Below are 17,271 nucleotides of genomic sequence, written 5' to 3' on the forward strand. Positions count from 1 at the left end.
CATTTAATGATTGTCCTATTATGTACTAGGTGTACATGGATTGTTATAAGCTAACTGTAACATTGACTTCTACCACTTATAAAGTATAAAAGAAAAAATAGCAATGGTACCTGAACATTTTTAGTATGACTCATAGGTCCTAAATTCAAAGTGGTGCAGGTAAAATTTGTCTGGTGCAGATAATTTTCAATGCCACCTGCATCAGTGCAGGTATGCAGAAAAAAGTGTTTTGAGCCCTGATGTAGCAGCTTTATGTCATACCTGTGACGCGAAAACGTTCGATACGGGTGTTCCGGACCTGGCCGTACACTTCCGTATCGCACAGGTTCGAAAGGCGCATCACACAGGCTCCATTCGAGTAAATCGAACCATTTCGAGCGGGCTGAATACGACTGGGTTAGCAATTCGCATACCTGATTCGGACGTTGGAACATTGCTGTTGCAACACTTTTGGTTCGAGGGCACCAAGTTTGTTCAACTTCTGGCGCATTTCGCATCAAAACATGGGTTTTCTCAGGTGGGTAAGACATACTATAAAATACAACACGGTGTATTCTATATAGATTGAGCTTTAATCTCAACCTTTCCTCTCTCCCCAGTCACGTGTCCGGAGGCGCGCGGTCTGCACCTAGCGACGTTGGTGAGCGAGGCAGAGAGAAAGGTGGACAACATCATGCAGCAGGTGGTGAACATGGGTCCACCCACCAGTGCACAGCAGCAAAAGGTGCGACAAATTTTAATTTCCAATAATTATTAGCCTTAATGCCAGTTTATTTCGGATCCTTAGTTCTGGGTAGCTAATTCTGGGACATTCTGGGACATTTAAACTTAATGTGAAAATTCAGATGACAGGACGAAAAAGTGAAAAATCACGTACTAGATGAAAACTGGACTAGGAGGAAAACTTTACTTTACTTTTACTTTATTCAGGTTGTGACAGGTACGTTTACATTTGAGGAAAACTTTGATCTGATATTCTCCCCCTGAAACTGTGTGTACGTACAATTAAAACGTACATGCCTGTATCCCCTCTTGCTTAAGTTTTTATATTGTCCAGTTTCAGTTCAGCATTATATCTTTAAGTTTGATGTTTTATGAAAGCCAATGAATTAGAGTTTAGACCTTTTTGTAGCCTATGGAAGAACGTTTAGAAAAAACACATTTTCGTTTGTACAAGAAAATTTTGTCAGTGATTTTCTTTCAAAGTTCACTGTTCTGCTCTAACTCACAGGAACAAGAACAACAGTTGAAGAGTTGGGAGTGGCGCTTCCGGCTACTAAAGAGAATGAAGGCTGGGTTTGAGCACGCAAGTAGGTGTCTTTCATGTTTGTATCAGGGCTAAAACTGCATGATGAAGGTATTAGACAGTAGTGGGTTCTGGGTGTAGTTCTACCAAATGCTGATAGAGGTCTCTTTTTGAAGATGCCAGTCCTTCAACAGCTTCGTACTAAATTCATCAATGGCATCTGTGGCCCACATCATTGTTGGGTGGGATTTTGTTTTTGTGTCAATGACTCATAGGCTATATGAAAGTGTAGACAACTCTATACTAATTTTTTTTTAATCGGATTCAGGAAAGCCTTGGTACATACACTTTGCAGATAACATGGCTTGTGTATTACTTGTCTTGGATTTGCTTTAAAGCTACAGTGTCAGCATTCAGCTTTTTTAAACAAGCTGAGACTGGTATTTAGTTTTTGCTTTCTAAAAAAAACATGATAAATGATTTGACATTTTGAATGACTAGTAAAAGGATTGTGCCCTCTAAGCCCTTTGAAGCCTTTCAAGGTTTCAGGACATGAAAGTTCAACCAAAGGGTGGAAAGTGGGCGAGGAAAAAGTCAGAGTGGGTGGGGTAGGTGTGTTGCTAGGACACGTGGGGTTGCTAGGCAACAAAGAATTAACTCAGATATTACATGAACCCAGTTGAGCACATGTTTGTGTCTTCTAGATTTGTGTAGGTTGATAATTTCCCCTTACCAAAAGGTGCATCAGATGGCGCCCATCTCTGCTTCTGTAGCCTTGGACCACACAGCTTTGTGTAATCACTTGTCTACATGAACATCATGGAGATAGTCCACTCTACCTACTTGGCCATTGCACTGGTCATAGCACCATCCAAATATTTCTCCCTTTTTTTTAGATTGACAGCAGAAGATACTGCTACCTTCAAATGCCATATTTCCCCATACATGTTCATTCAGATTTTCTGCTCTCCAATTGCCAGAAAATTATAAGAATATTTGGTGAATGACCAGGACTGGTCAGACCAGAAGACTGATGCTGGTTTGGGCATGTTTTAACAAGAAATCTAGTCTGTGCTTTTACAGATATTTTTGTTGCAAATTTGAAGTTAAATTCTTGACTGACTTAAAGACTGAAATGAAATTTTTGTCTTGGACATTAGCTTCCCTTTTCGTTAGATATTTCAATTAAGAAACTCAAGATATTCCAGAGATTTGGTTAAATGTTATATTTGAACTTGATTTCTGACTGCAAAGTGTTCAAGAATGTTCAAGAAATTCAGTGAAATTGAAACTAGTCCCAAGCTTTAAACTCACTTTATTTGTTGGAGAACCTTCCAGAAAATTGGTGATAAATAAACTTTGGTTCTGACTGCTCTGTGTTTGAGAACATTCTAGAAATTTGGTAGGATATGAACTTGAGCTTCTACTTCTCTTTGTCTGAGAATGTTCCAGAAATTTAATGAAACATCAACATTCCAGAAATGTGCACTTAAGATCCTAAATTTAGTTCCCTGTCAAAGTACCTAGTGTCAGAAAATAAAGCTCAACGAAAGTTCCAGAACTGTTTCTGGAAATAGACCTACATTCAAGGCCAGGCTGTTAGTTCTGTCTTGTGAGAAGTCATGTGAGGTAAAAAAGATGTCACCTTCAAGGTTAAGTTGAGCTTTTATTGGATCAACTTTTGGCTTCATGGTAGATGGAAGAACATTACTGATAACATTTATTATACGACATCAGCATTTCTGCCAAAGCCTACAGTGTTATTCACGATTGTTTGAATCCCTTCAGGAATTTCACTCAGAACACTAAAAATAATCACATCCGAGATCACTCACAGGCTAAATATAGCACCCACTACAGCCAAGCTTAAAATGGTGAAGATTTGCACTAACATCGTTATTGGCTCCCCGCGGCGCGCTGACGTCAAACTTCCGGACTGATTGTCTTCTTACGATTACGGCCCATTGCCTCCAACGATCCTCCGACAGTCTCGGAATCAACAACATTTTTATCATCCATAAAATAAGCTACTATATAAGGTTATGACCACTTACATTACAGATGAGATTATGGTATTAAAAACACAGTGATAGATAGAATTTTATAATATATGGTTACGGCTGTTGAGCTTCCTGCTTGCAACAGGATAAAGGTTTTTACTTCTATCTTGAACATAAGTCTTTCTCATCAATCAAATTTAATGTGTATGTCATTCAATTTACCTTTAAGTTTGTACTACTATTATGTTACCATTCACTTATCATGCAAGCTTCTATTCGACTTTATTAGATAACACTCAAAAGAATGATTCTCCAATGTCTTTTAAACTATCATTATGATATTGTTAGAAAAATTTATTCCAGCTTCCAAGTAATCCATGCAGTCAGCATCCGATCATTTTTTCAGCGTATTTCAATTTACTACATTGATGATGTACTGATCTCTTTATCCTGCATGTCTCCATTTTTCTTGGAATTTAAGATGGCGAAGAAGTCCTTGAGCCTGTCTTTGTCTTACATCCTTCCTTCCACGAACTTGAGGAAGTTAGCCATCCCTTTGATCTTTCAGTGGATTGATGGTCTTATCGAGATGATTGCTGGGTGATCTTCCCACAGATTCTATAAAGTATAATTTCTCCCATAATGTAGGTTGGCTTAAATCACATGTTTGGAGCAGATCATAGGAGATAATGATAGTGGGATCCATTGATCACATGTCAATAAAGATTAATTGCTCACGGTTGTTCGGTTGTTAATAGGATGAAGGTACTATCTTCAGATAGATTACCCCAATTTAACAAAGGACGTGCAAAGTAGTATTAGCAACTACAAATTTGTTGCTAAATACTTTAAGTTCATTGCTCTGATTAAGGGTCTATATTGCCTTGAATTCTAAACTCAATTTTCTAGCTTCTAAGTAGTTTATATGGGTTTTCCACGATGATCCATATTTGCATTCCTCCCAATAACATACTTGTACATCCTTTGAGTTTTTCTTGCGACGTACCCTTACAATGTAAGTGTCTGTTTTCAGAAATAGCCATCCTCTCATCCGTTCTTCCGTGAACCGGATATAGCAGAGAGCCTTCTAGCCTGTGTCCATGTTTTAAGTCTTGACAAGGTCAACCTGACGCGTATGTCCGTTCTTCCTCGAATTATCAATACTCATCCTCTGATCCGTTTTTCCGTGAACTCGTGATGGTGGACGGCACTCGATCCTTTTTTTCCGCGTAGCCACGGGAGCTTTTCCTTCTTAGAGAGAACCACTTGTCAGGATTAGTTTTTCCAGCTAAAGACTTTGATAAAGTGAGCCTTAATGGAGGAAATTAATGTGTCTCTAAATCTGCCCACCCGTAGAGAACACCATCTCACTAACTCACTCACTCACTAAAACATTGTCTAAAACATAACCCACATGAGGGCAGCAGTTACTTGTATTATACATAATTTTAATGAATTAGATGAAGTCAACAAAATACAATGTAACCTGAGTTGTCCATCGTGCCACTAGTATGAGTAGTCTTTAAAAAATATATTCTTAGTTACCGGTAAGAGATGAAACATTTACCGTTAGGCCGCACTAATTAAATTTTATGCATGGCCCAAAACTAGTGCAAGGAGGTGTACAGATAAAAATCTCCTGACGGCGAATGCACTTGATTCTTTTTTCCGTGTAACCACAGGAGCTTTTCCTTCTTAGAGAGAACCATTCGTCAGGATTAGATTCTTCCAGGTAAAGACCTTGATGAAGTGAGCGTTAATGGAGAAATTCTTGCTGCGACGGCCTCTAAATCTGCCCACCCATAGAGAACACCATCTAAAACATAGCTCACATGTGGACAGCAGTTGCTTGTATTATACAGCTGACATAATTTTGATGAATTAGATGAAGCCAACAAAATACGATTTAATCAGTTGCCCTTCTCGCCACTATAGTATGATAAGTCTCTTTAAAAAACCAAAGTCAGTACCCATCTTATAGCTGGGTGAAGTCGGACTCTAAGTAGAACCAGGAATGCCTCTTTGGTCAGATTAGCCTGTGTCCATTTTTTTACAAGGTCAGCGTGACGCGTATGTCCGTTCTTCCTCGAACTATCAAAACCCATCTTCTGATCCGTTTTTCCGTGAACTCGTGATGGTGGAATGATTGCTAATGGTATCGCCACACTAGTCAGGAGCTTTTCCTTCTTAGAGAGAACCACTTGTCAGGATTAGATTTTTCCTAGTAAAGACCTTGATGAAGTGGGCACCAAAGGAGAAATTATTAATGCGTCGCTAAATCTGCCCACCCGCAGAGAACACAATCTAAAACATTGCTCGCATGTGGGCATCAGAGACTGTTGCTTTTGTACGGAATGAGAATGATTTATTTGTAAAATATCACTATAGTATAGGCTGAATTGTGTAATACATTACACAGGGAGAGTCCTCACATACTGTCTAGGGCACAGTATTGGAAGGCAAAGCCCAATTGTCCCTCTCCTTCCTTCGCTGTTTTACCTACCTATAAACCAATTAGTCAAAGTAATGCATTTTACAGCTGGGTGGAGTAGAACTCTAAGTCCAACCAGAAATTGAACCCATGGCATCTCAGTCTTAAGACCATTAATATATAATAGTGCCACTCTAGATTCTCGAAAACTCAATGCATTTTAAATGATTTTTTAATTTTCTGTACCACAAACATACAATACTTTTGCCATGGACTCATAGAAGGAATCTTAACCCCAGTTTATTTCCTTGCTTCAACTTCTAAGCTAGTTTTTGGACGTGCAAAGTGAAAAGTCAAATTATGATAGGATGAAAAAACTTGGATCAGATGTTCTCTCCCTGAAAGGCATCTCTGTCTAAAAAATTCCAGAAAAGTCAGTATTTGGACATTTTTGTACCAAAAACATACAATACTTTAAATTTGCCGTGGCCTCACAGAAGGAATCTTGGAAGGAGGAAACTGCCCCCAGCAGGCTTTAGGTCCAACCAAAAATGCTAAGAATTGAACCCGTGGTATCTCTGTCTAAGACAATTCAGTGGCACTTAAAAAGGTTAACTGTTCTAGAAAAGTATGCATTTTTGAATTTTCGTACCCAAAACATACAATACTTTGATTTTGCCGTGGCCTCACAGAAGGAATCTTGGAAGGAGGAAACTGCCCCGGCGGGTTTCAGGCTCAGCTGGAACATTAGGGTCCGAGATGGCCTGGCCGCTCGCCAGTGACCCTACGTGACCTTTGTGATTTATCCTGGTCACATCATTTCTTTCATAGAAAAAACATTACGGCCTTCTTTTGTACACTTCTTAGAAGGACAAAGGGGTGAACATTTCCCCCAGTGGCAAATGATTTGATATTCACCTCCAGGGCTCGAAATACCACCTGCATGTGCAGGTTAGTGTCCTATGGTGCAGGTGTATATGGATTGGCCAATTCCCTGCACCTTTAAAGTGCACATGTATATAAATGAAGAAAACATAGCAATGGGTCATAAACAACTTACATGTACGTGCAATCCATACATCCTAAATTCAGAGTATTGCATGTAAAATTTTTCTGGTGCAGGTAATTTTCAATGTTTCCTGCACTAGTGCTAGTATGTAGAAAAAATTTGAATAAACAAAAACCTTATAAATGCCTTACACCACTGTCTTTTACTTGAATCAGTGAGTAAGAAAGAAGGATTGCAGTTACTGGAACTGTGAATGTCTTCCTGTGAAAGTCCCTGCTTATATATTAACCCAACAGCTTTTCAGGTCAACCCCCAACATGTTTAAGCTTGTAGCCCCAAACAGCAGACATAACACCACTTCAAAATGTCATAACAGCTTAGCCTTGTCGTAACACCCCAGCGTGTTAATGCCCGAGAGGAAGTTAAAGGTACCACATTATGGATATGTGCTCAGGTTTCAGTCAACACACGTGATCTGAAGTGAACTATCCTGTTTACACCGGGTTTGCCCACGATTGTTACACCATCAAAGCTCACCACGACGTCACTTTATGCAAATGAGCCAGATGGCTCGCTACAAGTGCCTTGCATGTGGAAATGTTCTGAGAAGTCCTGTGTTGCCCGTGATGTAAATGCAAATGAGGCAACTTAGATACTACAAGTACCCAGTTGGACCTGTTTGTCCTCATAACAGGCCAGACAGTTGGGAAAGCCGTTAGGGTTAGCGACCGCTAATGATTGTTTTGGTGGTGTCTTTTCTGTAAGTCTGTCATTTGAGGACCTCGGATTGGTGGAGAAGACTACAAGTTGTCTACTTCAGCTTTGTCTTCTCTTTTGTTAGAAAGTAGAGAAATAGTTTGCCTGTTGTGAGGTGAAAAGGGCAGGTATCATGAGACAGAGGTCGTTAAGTTTTCGGTGGAAGGGCAGGCCGAAGTTGGGCGGTGGTGCCGCGGAATTTGAGACGACGGGAGAAGTCTGGAAAAGGGCGTTCTCTGAAGGTTCGACAGGAATGAGGGAACTGGTGCAGAATAGGACTCTGAGTAAGTTGTCTAAATCCCAGCCGGGGCTTGAAATACTGTAGAATAAGTAATTTTTTCTATTTGCTGCAAAATGTAATTCTTGGTATCAGGCCTGGGAGTACATTACATATTTTTTTGTTTGCCAAGTTGCAAGTAGTTTGAATTTTTCTGTAATCCCAAAAATCTGCTTTATCATTGCTAAATGGTTTTCCATTGATTTCTGCTATAGTGTGCACACTAGTACAGGATGTGCGTTGCTCTTGCTATACTTTCTTGCTAGGGAACACTTAAGTGTTTTATTGACTGTAGCTTTTACTGCCTTTTTATGTCAAATGTATGGCCAACATGATTGCAGCATATGTTTGAATATATTTGTTTGATACTCCCCTTTGATTTAAAAATTCTACTCAGTACAAGCATTTTATCTCTTGCTGTTATGATTGCGGCTTCTGTATATTTTTTTCTCTCACGGTATTAGTTTTTAAGCTGCCTGTTTAGATTACTAATTTGGCAGCACAGGTATGAATTATGTCCATCTGATTAGTTCTTGTTCTTCCCTGAGGTTAATCATAGGTATTGAGTTATAGGTGTGTCCGACAAGGCTTGCAGTCACGTGTTAATTGTTATTCATTATGTAACTGTAATGCAGAAATTTTTGCTGTGGTTTCACGTTTGCAGTTTTCGAGGTGGCTTCTTCACAGTGAACTAAAAATCACTTTGAATACTGACCGCATTTTCCCGCTACTGCGAAGTTAAATCCACGCTTAGTTAAATGTACTTCCTGGCTTTCTTATACGGCCTTCTTTCGTCACTAAGGAAACTAGAAATGGCTGCAAGGGCTGAGCATATTGTCTCAGCAATTACTTGTGTTTAGTCAGAGCAAGGCCCACTTTTGGCATTTTATGTAACGTGACGCTTTGGTAAAAGAATACTTGGGTCAGGCTGATGTAATGGTATAGCAGACATACTGACATTTAAAAAGTTTATGTAACATCCAAAATATATAGGCCATTCTGTCTATTTGCTCCGCCTTAACCACACTGTGCCAACACTTTTCAGAGTATCTATTGCGCATGCCTGGTGCCCTCCTCTCTACAAGACATGTGTGTAACAAGACCCCCAAGGCCACATGGTACTACAAGCACTATAGCCTGACTTGCTGGTAACATTCTGAACATTAACTGACATTCTGAAAGTGTTCAGAAAAGGTTAAATATGATTTAGTGCTTATAAGTTTACTGTAAGCACAGTCGTGTTTGTATTTTCATCTTATACTTTGTGATGATGCTTCTCATTACACATTTCTACAAATTTTGTTGTTTTCATAACATTGAATATAGTTTAAGATAATAGGCAAGAAAATCACATTCAACAAATTTGTGGGGGGAAATCCTGTAACAGTTATAATATATTGCAACAAACAAAAGAAAAGTGAGAGGGTACAATTAAAAGTGAAAGCACTTCACCGCTCTACGCAACAGCGTTTGACACTCCTATCGCATTACTGTGTGTAGACCTTGGACAAGGTATTTAACAAATATTGTCCTGAATTTACAGCAAACGTGAGAGACTTTGAAAGTAAAGCGCTTTACAGCCCCATCCAAGTCAGCTTTCCATGACCCTATCACATTGCTGTGTGTAATACTTACCGTAGTAATACTGTACCTTGATCTTGACATTTCAACCCAAATTTTCCTGGAATTGCAACAAACTTGAGATACTCTTTAAGTGAGAGCACTTTACAGCTCTGTACAAGAGCGTTTGATACTCCTATCACATTGCCGTACGTAAACCTTGGACTTCATATTGTATAAATGTTTTCCAGGAATTTGAACTAAGAGCTTAGACATGTCCTTAAGGTTCTAAACCCTCAGGAGGTAACCATGGTTCATGGGGAGTTTCAAACTGAACTGAAATGTTGACAAGTCTTTGTTGATGGTACCTTGTAGAAGTGATGGAAAGAGAGCTGAGTGCTGTTCCCAGGAATGCTTTGAAATGTTTGTTTTTTTCTGCCATTATACTTTTTTTTTGGGAAGCCCATGTTGCTAATTCTCTTAATTAGTTTACAAAAGTACACTTTCACTAATTGTAAGTAAAGAACGTCATATTTTTTAGAAGAATGGGGTTACTTTTTTTCCCCATAATTATAGTGAATACCAATAAATGTAAAAACACACAAGACGACAATGCAACACAAAATAAAGTGTTGAGAAAGGTTAGCCAGGGTGTTTGAAGATAAGGCTGATGTATTTTTTGTCTCCAAAATTTTGTTTACAAAAATTGAAGGCATCTGAATTGAATAAACAAAATTTAATGATGGTGTTATTTTCAGAGGTGGCAATGTGCTGCACAAATGCGTTTTTTAATTTTTTTCTTCTCCTAGCTTCAAAAGAGCCTACCCCATAATGTTTACCAACACAGATGAACTTCCCTGCTGTCATGTTTTAACCTGAATGTGGGGTCGTGTGGCGCAATTTGAAAGGTGTTTGGCTCAGACCCAAGAGGTTCCCAGTTTGAATCCTGCGATCTTGTGCCCTTATTTTAGGAAAGGCACTTTCCTCACTTTACTCAGGTGAAAATGAGTACCTAGCTTCAGCTAGGGCCATCCCTCGGATAGGAGTTATTAATGTCATGGAGGTCCAGTGTTTGGGGCGAGCCACACCCCACGCACATTAAAGAACCCCCAACACTTATGGAAAAGAGTAGCGGTGTGAGTGGATCAAACCTACAGACTGGTCTCCAGGTTGACATCTTGAAATTATGACAATCCTTTCACAAACGGGGTAAATCTCTATATTAAACAATTTTCATGCTGTCCTATTTTAACCTCTTCCCTTACTATTTTCTACCCTCCCTAGGACCCCCGGGCGCCCCCACGGCCGTGCGGTTATGTGTTTACATGTACCAACACAGATGAATTGTCCTGTTTTAAAATTATCATGGAAGCTTATCTGTGTTCACTTGTTAGTAATCATAGTACAATGCTAAACGCTCTTCCAAACGCTCTTCCAACACAAAAGTATACGCGGATCAACTTTTCGATAACCACATTCAAGATCAATGATGATGTCCTGTCTTAACCTTCATTTTCTGCCCTCCCCAGGACCCCCGGGCGCGCCCACCGCCGTGCGGTTAGGCATATCCAGCAGCACTTCTCTGATAGTCACCTGTTATGTCAATCCTTTCACAAACGTGGCAAATCTGAATATTAATTTAAAACAATTTTCCTGTTTTAACCTATTCCCTACATTTTCTCCCCTCCCAAGGACCCCCGGGTGCCCCCACCGCCGTGCGGTTAGGCGTGTCGAGCAGCACTTCTCTGATAGTCACCTGTTAATGTCAATCCTTCCACAAACGTGGTAAATCTCGATATTAAACAATTTTCATGCTGTCCTATCTTAACCTATTCTCTACATTTTCTCCCCTCCCAAGGACCCCCGGGCGCCCCCACCGCCGTGCGGTTAGGCGTGTCGAGCAGCACATCTCTGGTCGTCAGCTTCCAGGAGCCAGACACTATCAACGGCGCCATGGCAACCAGATATAAAGGTTTGCACTCCTTCCTAGTGTTTGTACATGTTCAAGTGGCCAGCTGGTTAATGTAGGGAGACGGAATCTATCTATCCGTAATTTTCCGACAGTTAAGTTTTTGACTGTACGATTCTGTTGTCAAGAAATAAATGCTGCTAATAAGTTAATATGCAGATATGGACCTGTGACTCAGTGAGGACAAATTTTGGCAGTTTAGTACTTTTTTGTGACATTTGACAGCTGTTAAAATGTACAAAGACAGATTGTAACAATCATTGTAGTTTCCAATACAAAGGAAACTGGACTTTCCTAGATTATAATATACATTAATTTTGTACATAGTACAGGTATGATATGTATGATTTCACTTTAGCATTCAGCTTATACAAACAAGTGACTCAGTGAGCATTGGATCATAATACTACAATGTATGTGGTGGAAAGCTGTTTGCGGTTGAAAGCTGTTTAGTTTCTGCATTGTGAAGTGGCCAGCTGTTTAATGGGTCTGCCAACAAGCATAGACTAAATACTACCTGTTTGCCGCCAGAGCAGAGCCTGCAGACAGAAATAGATCAACACTTTCCACACAAACATGTTTGTTATGGATTGGATGAAGGTTGTTTTCAAGCTAATTTGAGAAAAACACTACACGAGTGGAACAGGGAAGTAGCCTGGTATATCCAGCCGTGATATAGCTCCCGAGTCTCTTCTCTCCTCTCTGTATTTGCGGAGAGGACAAAAGAGACTCGGGAGCTATATTACGGCTGGATACTAGGCTAACAGGGAAGTCCATTATGTATAAAACAACAAGGCCAGCATTGTGGAGTTGTCTACATCTACATCTACATTCGAAACATTGTTGGGAAAACCCCTCTAGTGGTGGAGATGCTGAAATAAGATAAGATAAAGATTATATCAGTTCAAACTAGTTTGTCTTCAAGGCTATTCCATAGGAATCACCGCAACGAAGACATATTAATATGTATTCTGTCCCATACATGTTTGTTATAATTGGATCAAGGCTATTTTCAAGGCATTACTTGAGAAAAACACTCCACTTGGGGTGGGTGCCAACCATACCAGACCGGTACAAAACCGGTTTATCTTGTTGGACCGGGCCGGAATAAACAGACCTTAAAAAAGATCAGTGGACTGAATTAATTGCGGACGGATTAGAAAATGAGCAGATTGTCCTGGCAGGCGTTCACTTGTTTTGCGGCTTATCGGCCCAAGAAAATAACTGGAGCAAATCAGAGGAGCTATTCCAAAGCAATCACGACAACTAATACATATTATACTCTGTCTCAAACAATTTTCTATTTTGTATTTTGATTATTTCTAGTTATCGAAGTGCTACAAATTAAATCATTGCATCGTCCTTGAAGGACAGGAAAAAAACACTTGAGATTGTAACAGAGAAGGGGTTTGTATTTTGATAGTGACTCAACGAGCTACTGTTACTGATAAGCTCAGAGTTCATGCAATCATTATTTTTTCACGCAGCAGCAGGAAAACATTCTAGTCATCTTAATTCCACTGTATATTTTCTTAAAATGACAGCCTGTAAGAAAACCAAAAATAATGCCTCTCCCAGTTTTATGGCACACCGATTGAATTTTTCTGCTTTTATGAAAATGAACAAAAGATATGCTTCACTTGAAAAGCAATTTATTACTAAAAACAAAGCCCAAGGACCAGGTTTATTTCTTCGTGCACTCAGTTTTATGCAGTCAATACAATGATAATATTCAAGTTTTCCTCCTTGTTTGTTGCTTTTATAATGTCTGCTTGCTATATTTTCATAGCCTGAGTATCATCCGTATTCTACCGGGGCTACCCCGGTAGAAATAGGATGGTACCCAGGCTAATATTTTCACTCTATTAGAAAAAAAACAGAACCAACAAGTTATATTGGTGTGGCCTTATGTCTATTTTGAAGAGCCCAATGACGAGGTTGATTTGATGACAGCTTCAATTTCATGGTTGCTTTGCTTCAGCCCCTGCCTTTAAGGTTTAATGCTGCGAGGCAGTGTGATAACTTTGCCCTGACCCTTGTTCTCGTGAAGCCTATCAATATTAGCCTGGGTACCATCCAGGTAGTAGTTCGCTCCTATGTTCCCTTCTGCTATCCGTCTGGAGACCTGCACATTCAAATCGTTTTGTGCTAACGTCAGTTAATGAGCAAATTAGGGAATGGATTCTAGAGCGCTCGTTTGATGACAACAGGCCCTCCTGCAAGCGGACGGAGGGCTTTTTTTGTCAATTTCGCTCAATCAGCACCCTCGACCCAAATTTGGACGATCATTCCAGACGTTAACGTGGTCAAGAATCCTAGATGGAACAGCAGAGAAGCGACAGTCTATAGTGCATGATAAATGTCAGAGCGAGAGGCGACTGATATAGTGTATAATTAACGCCGGAGCAAACTACTACCGGATTGTACCCAGGCGAGTTTAATGCTGCAAGCCAGTGTGATAACGTTGCCCTGACCCTTGTTCTCGTAAAGCCTATCAATATTCCTTAGGCCCCCTTTCCACTAGACGGCGATCGTGCTGCGACCTAAATAGGATAATATGTGTAACCTTTGCTTTCACACTGGGTATATCATGCAAAGCGTTGAAGTGTGACTGAGAAGACAACAAAACACACAAAGTGTAAAACGATTTGTTTCTTTTCTCTACATTTTGTGGAACGATATGTCAAATTTTAGCTCGCAGAGAGAGCGCGGTGAGAGTGCTGTCCTAGTGGAAAGGGGGTATCAGCTGGGCAATTCTTCCCCCGAGATAAATTATTTTTGTGGTAGATATTCCTTTCCGAGTTATCAGATGACTTATATTAGTCCTGGCCTGTTTCTTTTTACCTTTGCCAGAATGGCTAAGGTTATGTTTTAGGCTTGTGAGTCTGTCTGTCTGTCTGTCTGTGTGTGTGTTAACAGTATAACTCAAGAAGCCTTAGATGGATCCCAATAATATTTGGTAGGTGGGTAGGGGTCGAGAAAACGAAGGTCAAGTTCGATAATGGACCCCCTAGCGGCTTGCTAAGGTACTGCAGCAAAACCTCAATTTTTTTTATCTTGTGTTCTGGACATGCTGTGGTTATGATTTTTGAGTGGTAGATAGCCCTTGGGGCAGAGAGTAAGTGCTGTAAGTTTGGACCCCCTAGCGGCTTGTTTGGAACTGCAGTCGCCGATTTCCTTTCAAACTTTGGACGACAATAACTCGAGAACGTGTTGACGGATCGTCATGGTTTTTGGTATGTAGATAGCCCAAGTAACAATGTACACAATGGAATACTAATTATGCAAATCAGCAACTAATTTGCATAATTAATGAGGAAAGTTCATAAATCCACTGCATTTCATGATAGGACTTTCAAGCTTGTCACATATATAGATGAGGAAGAGAGAAATATCAATGCATATTAATTATGCAAATGACGGCCTCATTTGCATAATTAAAGACAAAATATAAACGTGTTGACGGATCGTCATGGTTTTTGGTATGTAGATAGCCAAAGGGAAGACTTACATGATGGAATTCTAATTATGCAAATTGACAGCTAATTTGCATAATTAATGAGAAAAGTTTGTAAATCCACTGCATTCCTTTATAGGACTTTCAAACTTGTCACATTAGTAGCTTAGAAAGAAGGAAGTATCAATACATATTGATTGTGCAAATGATAATCTCATTTGCATAATTAGTAGCAAAATATGAACGTGTTGACGGATCGTCATGATTTTTGGTATGTAGATAGCCGAAGTAAAAACTTACATAATGAGATACTAGTTATGCAAATTAACAGCTAATTTGCATAATTCATGAGGAAAGTTGATAAATCCACCGTAGATAGGACTTTCAAACTTGTCACATATGTAACTGAGAAAGATGGCAGAGAGTAAGAGGTGTATGTTTGGGTCCGCTAAACGTCTTTTCTTGAACTGCAGGAGCCGGTTTTAAATTAGTTTCCTACTTTGAAATAAGTCAAGAAGGGATGAAAGGATCATCATGATGTTGGGTATGCTGATAGCTTAAATGATGCTTGATACAATTTAATATTATTATGTAAATAGGGATCTAATTTGTATAAGCAATGGCGAAATGTTACTTTGAACTTTATTAAAATCACCACTTTGCAGGCAATTTAGCCTGAATTGTGTTGGTGTTTACAAGCTTCGTTATTAAACATTGTTTAAAACGTTATTACAATTTTAAAGGCATACTTTACATTGACTTATAATTTTGCTTAAAAACACAAATTACAGACGTTTACTATACAATATTTGTAACAATGAGTTCGGTACACGTCATACGGATGTGATAGTGCGTTAATTGTCATTCAACAGAGCAAGGGCCCTGGGGATAAACGATTGCGAATGTCTGTTGGACCGGCTCAGTGGCAGCATAAAACGGGGAGCCCGTCGTAGCTGGTACTGACACTCTGTAGCCGGCTGCAGGAACTCCTGGCAAGGGTTATGAACCAACTCCAGGCAAATAAAATAAAATGTAATGAGTAACACATTTATGTCTACAGATCATCATACATAACAAACCTGGTTTATTTGGCAAAGGTATGTGTTCGTGGAACTCTAGTTTGTATTATGATTTGAATATGAATATAATGATAAAGAAATGCCAGCTGTGCCCTTTTTTAGCTTAATTGGCAGTTTCTTGCCCTAAAGGACTAATTGCAACATGAAACATACTATGTATAGAAAAGAATATACAGAGAGGGCATGATGATACCTCAGTAAAAGAAAGGCCGCATCTTTTATCAAACAAGAACAAGGCAACCTGCCCGGGTACATGTATTTTCTACAGAACTCGTACTTGAATGTATTCTTTCTGTTTCATGTACTATGTATAGAAAAAGTGCACAAAGAGGACATGATAATACCTCAGTAAAAGAAAGACTGCCTCTTTTATCAAACAAGAATAACTCAAGGCTACTTTTTGTTTAATGTACTACATGTACGTACAATACCTGGTGAACAAACGACTGCATCTTAATCAAACAAGAACAAGGCAACCTAGGGTACATGTATTTTCTACTTAAATGTCTTCCTTCTGTTTCATGTACTGTAATGTATAGAAAAAGTACACAAAGGGGACATGATAATACCTGGTGAAAGAAGTATCTTTGATCAAACAAGAACAAGGCTTTCTTTTTCATGTACTATGTTAAACCGGAGAGTGAGTGTGAGTGATTGAGTATAGAAAAAGTACACAAAGAGGACATGATAATACCTGGTGAAAGAAAGACTGCATCTTTGATCAAACGAGAACAAGGCTACCAAGGATACTTTCTATTTGTTTTTCTTTCATTATGTTTTCTGGCATTCTGGCTGAAAAGGATTCATAATAAAAAGGATTTTGGATTTAAAATTACATGAATCCAAAAATCTGCATAAAAATTTATCAGATTTTATCTCAAGATGCATTGAAACACTTTTTTTTCAAAAGATAATGAGCTGCATTCAGCCAAGCAAAATATTAGCTTCAGCATATGTTATTATTGTAAAGAGTGGTATAGTCTTGCCCCATCTTGAGGTGTCAAATTCCCCAAAATTCCTGTCATTCCTTGTTTTACACCAACATCTTCAAGCATTGCCTCTGGCGTCCTCTCTGACGTAACAAGATTAAAGGAGCCTCGTAAGTTTTCTTGCTGCCGAAGTGTCTTAGACGGAGTGTTTCCTAAGAATCCGGCTGGAAGTGGTCTTGTTATTGTCCTCAGATGGCTCTGACGTAGGAGGGTCTGGCATCGAGATAAATAAAGACAAACTACCAGTGCTCATTAGCGTGCTCCTTATTTCTAAGAAGGGCTTGTTTTCCGCAGCTTATTTTTTATTCACAGGTCAACCTTTATTGGATCAACCGCCTCAACAAATTATTACCCAGTCTACGAACATATAATCAAGTTTGCTGTGGACATTATTGGATACGAACAAGCATTTCCTGTTATGTACATGTAGCATGGTGGTCCTTATCAAGTTAACATATTTCTCACTTCTTGATAGTCTAATATTTGGTTATGAGGCCG

At 39.4% G+C, this 17,271-nt stretch overlaps 1 protein-coding gene across 4 annotated transcripts in view; it reads left to right on the forward strand.

Annotated features, from left to right (window-relative positions):
* Window positions 1-17,271, forward strand: part of LOC118428907 (ankyrin repeat and fibronectin type-III domain-containing protein 1-like) — a 163,790-nt gene that overhangs the window by 121,434 nt on the left and 25,085 nt on the right. For all 4 annotated transcript variants that reach the window (XM_035839191.1, XM_035839192.1, XM_035839194.1 and 1 more), the window contains 3 exons: window positions 600-724; window positions 1,232-1,310; window positions 11,138-11,251. In XM_035839191.1, the coding sequence (XP_035695084.1) occupies window positions 600-724; window positions 1,232-1,310; window positions 11,138-11,251 (318 nt within the window). The remainder of the gene's footprint in view (window positions 1-599; window positions 725-1,231; window positions 1,311-11,137; window positions 11,252-17,271) is intronic.

This window comes from Branchiostoma floridae, chromosome 13 (genome assembly GCF_000003815.2).
Source record: "Branchiostoma floridae strain S238N-H82 chromosome 13, Bfl_VNyyK, whole genome shotgun sequence".
Classification (NCBI taxonomy): domain Eukaryota; kingdom Metazoa; phylum Chordata; class Leptocardii; order Amphioxiformes; family Branchiostomatidae; genus Branchiostoma; species Branchiostoma floridae.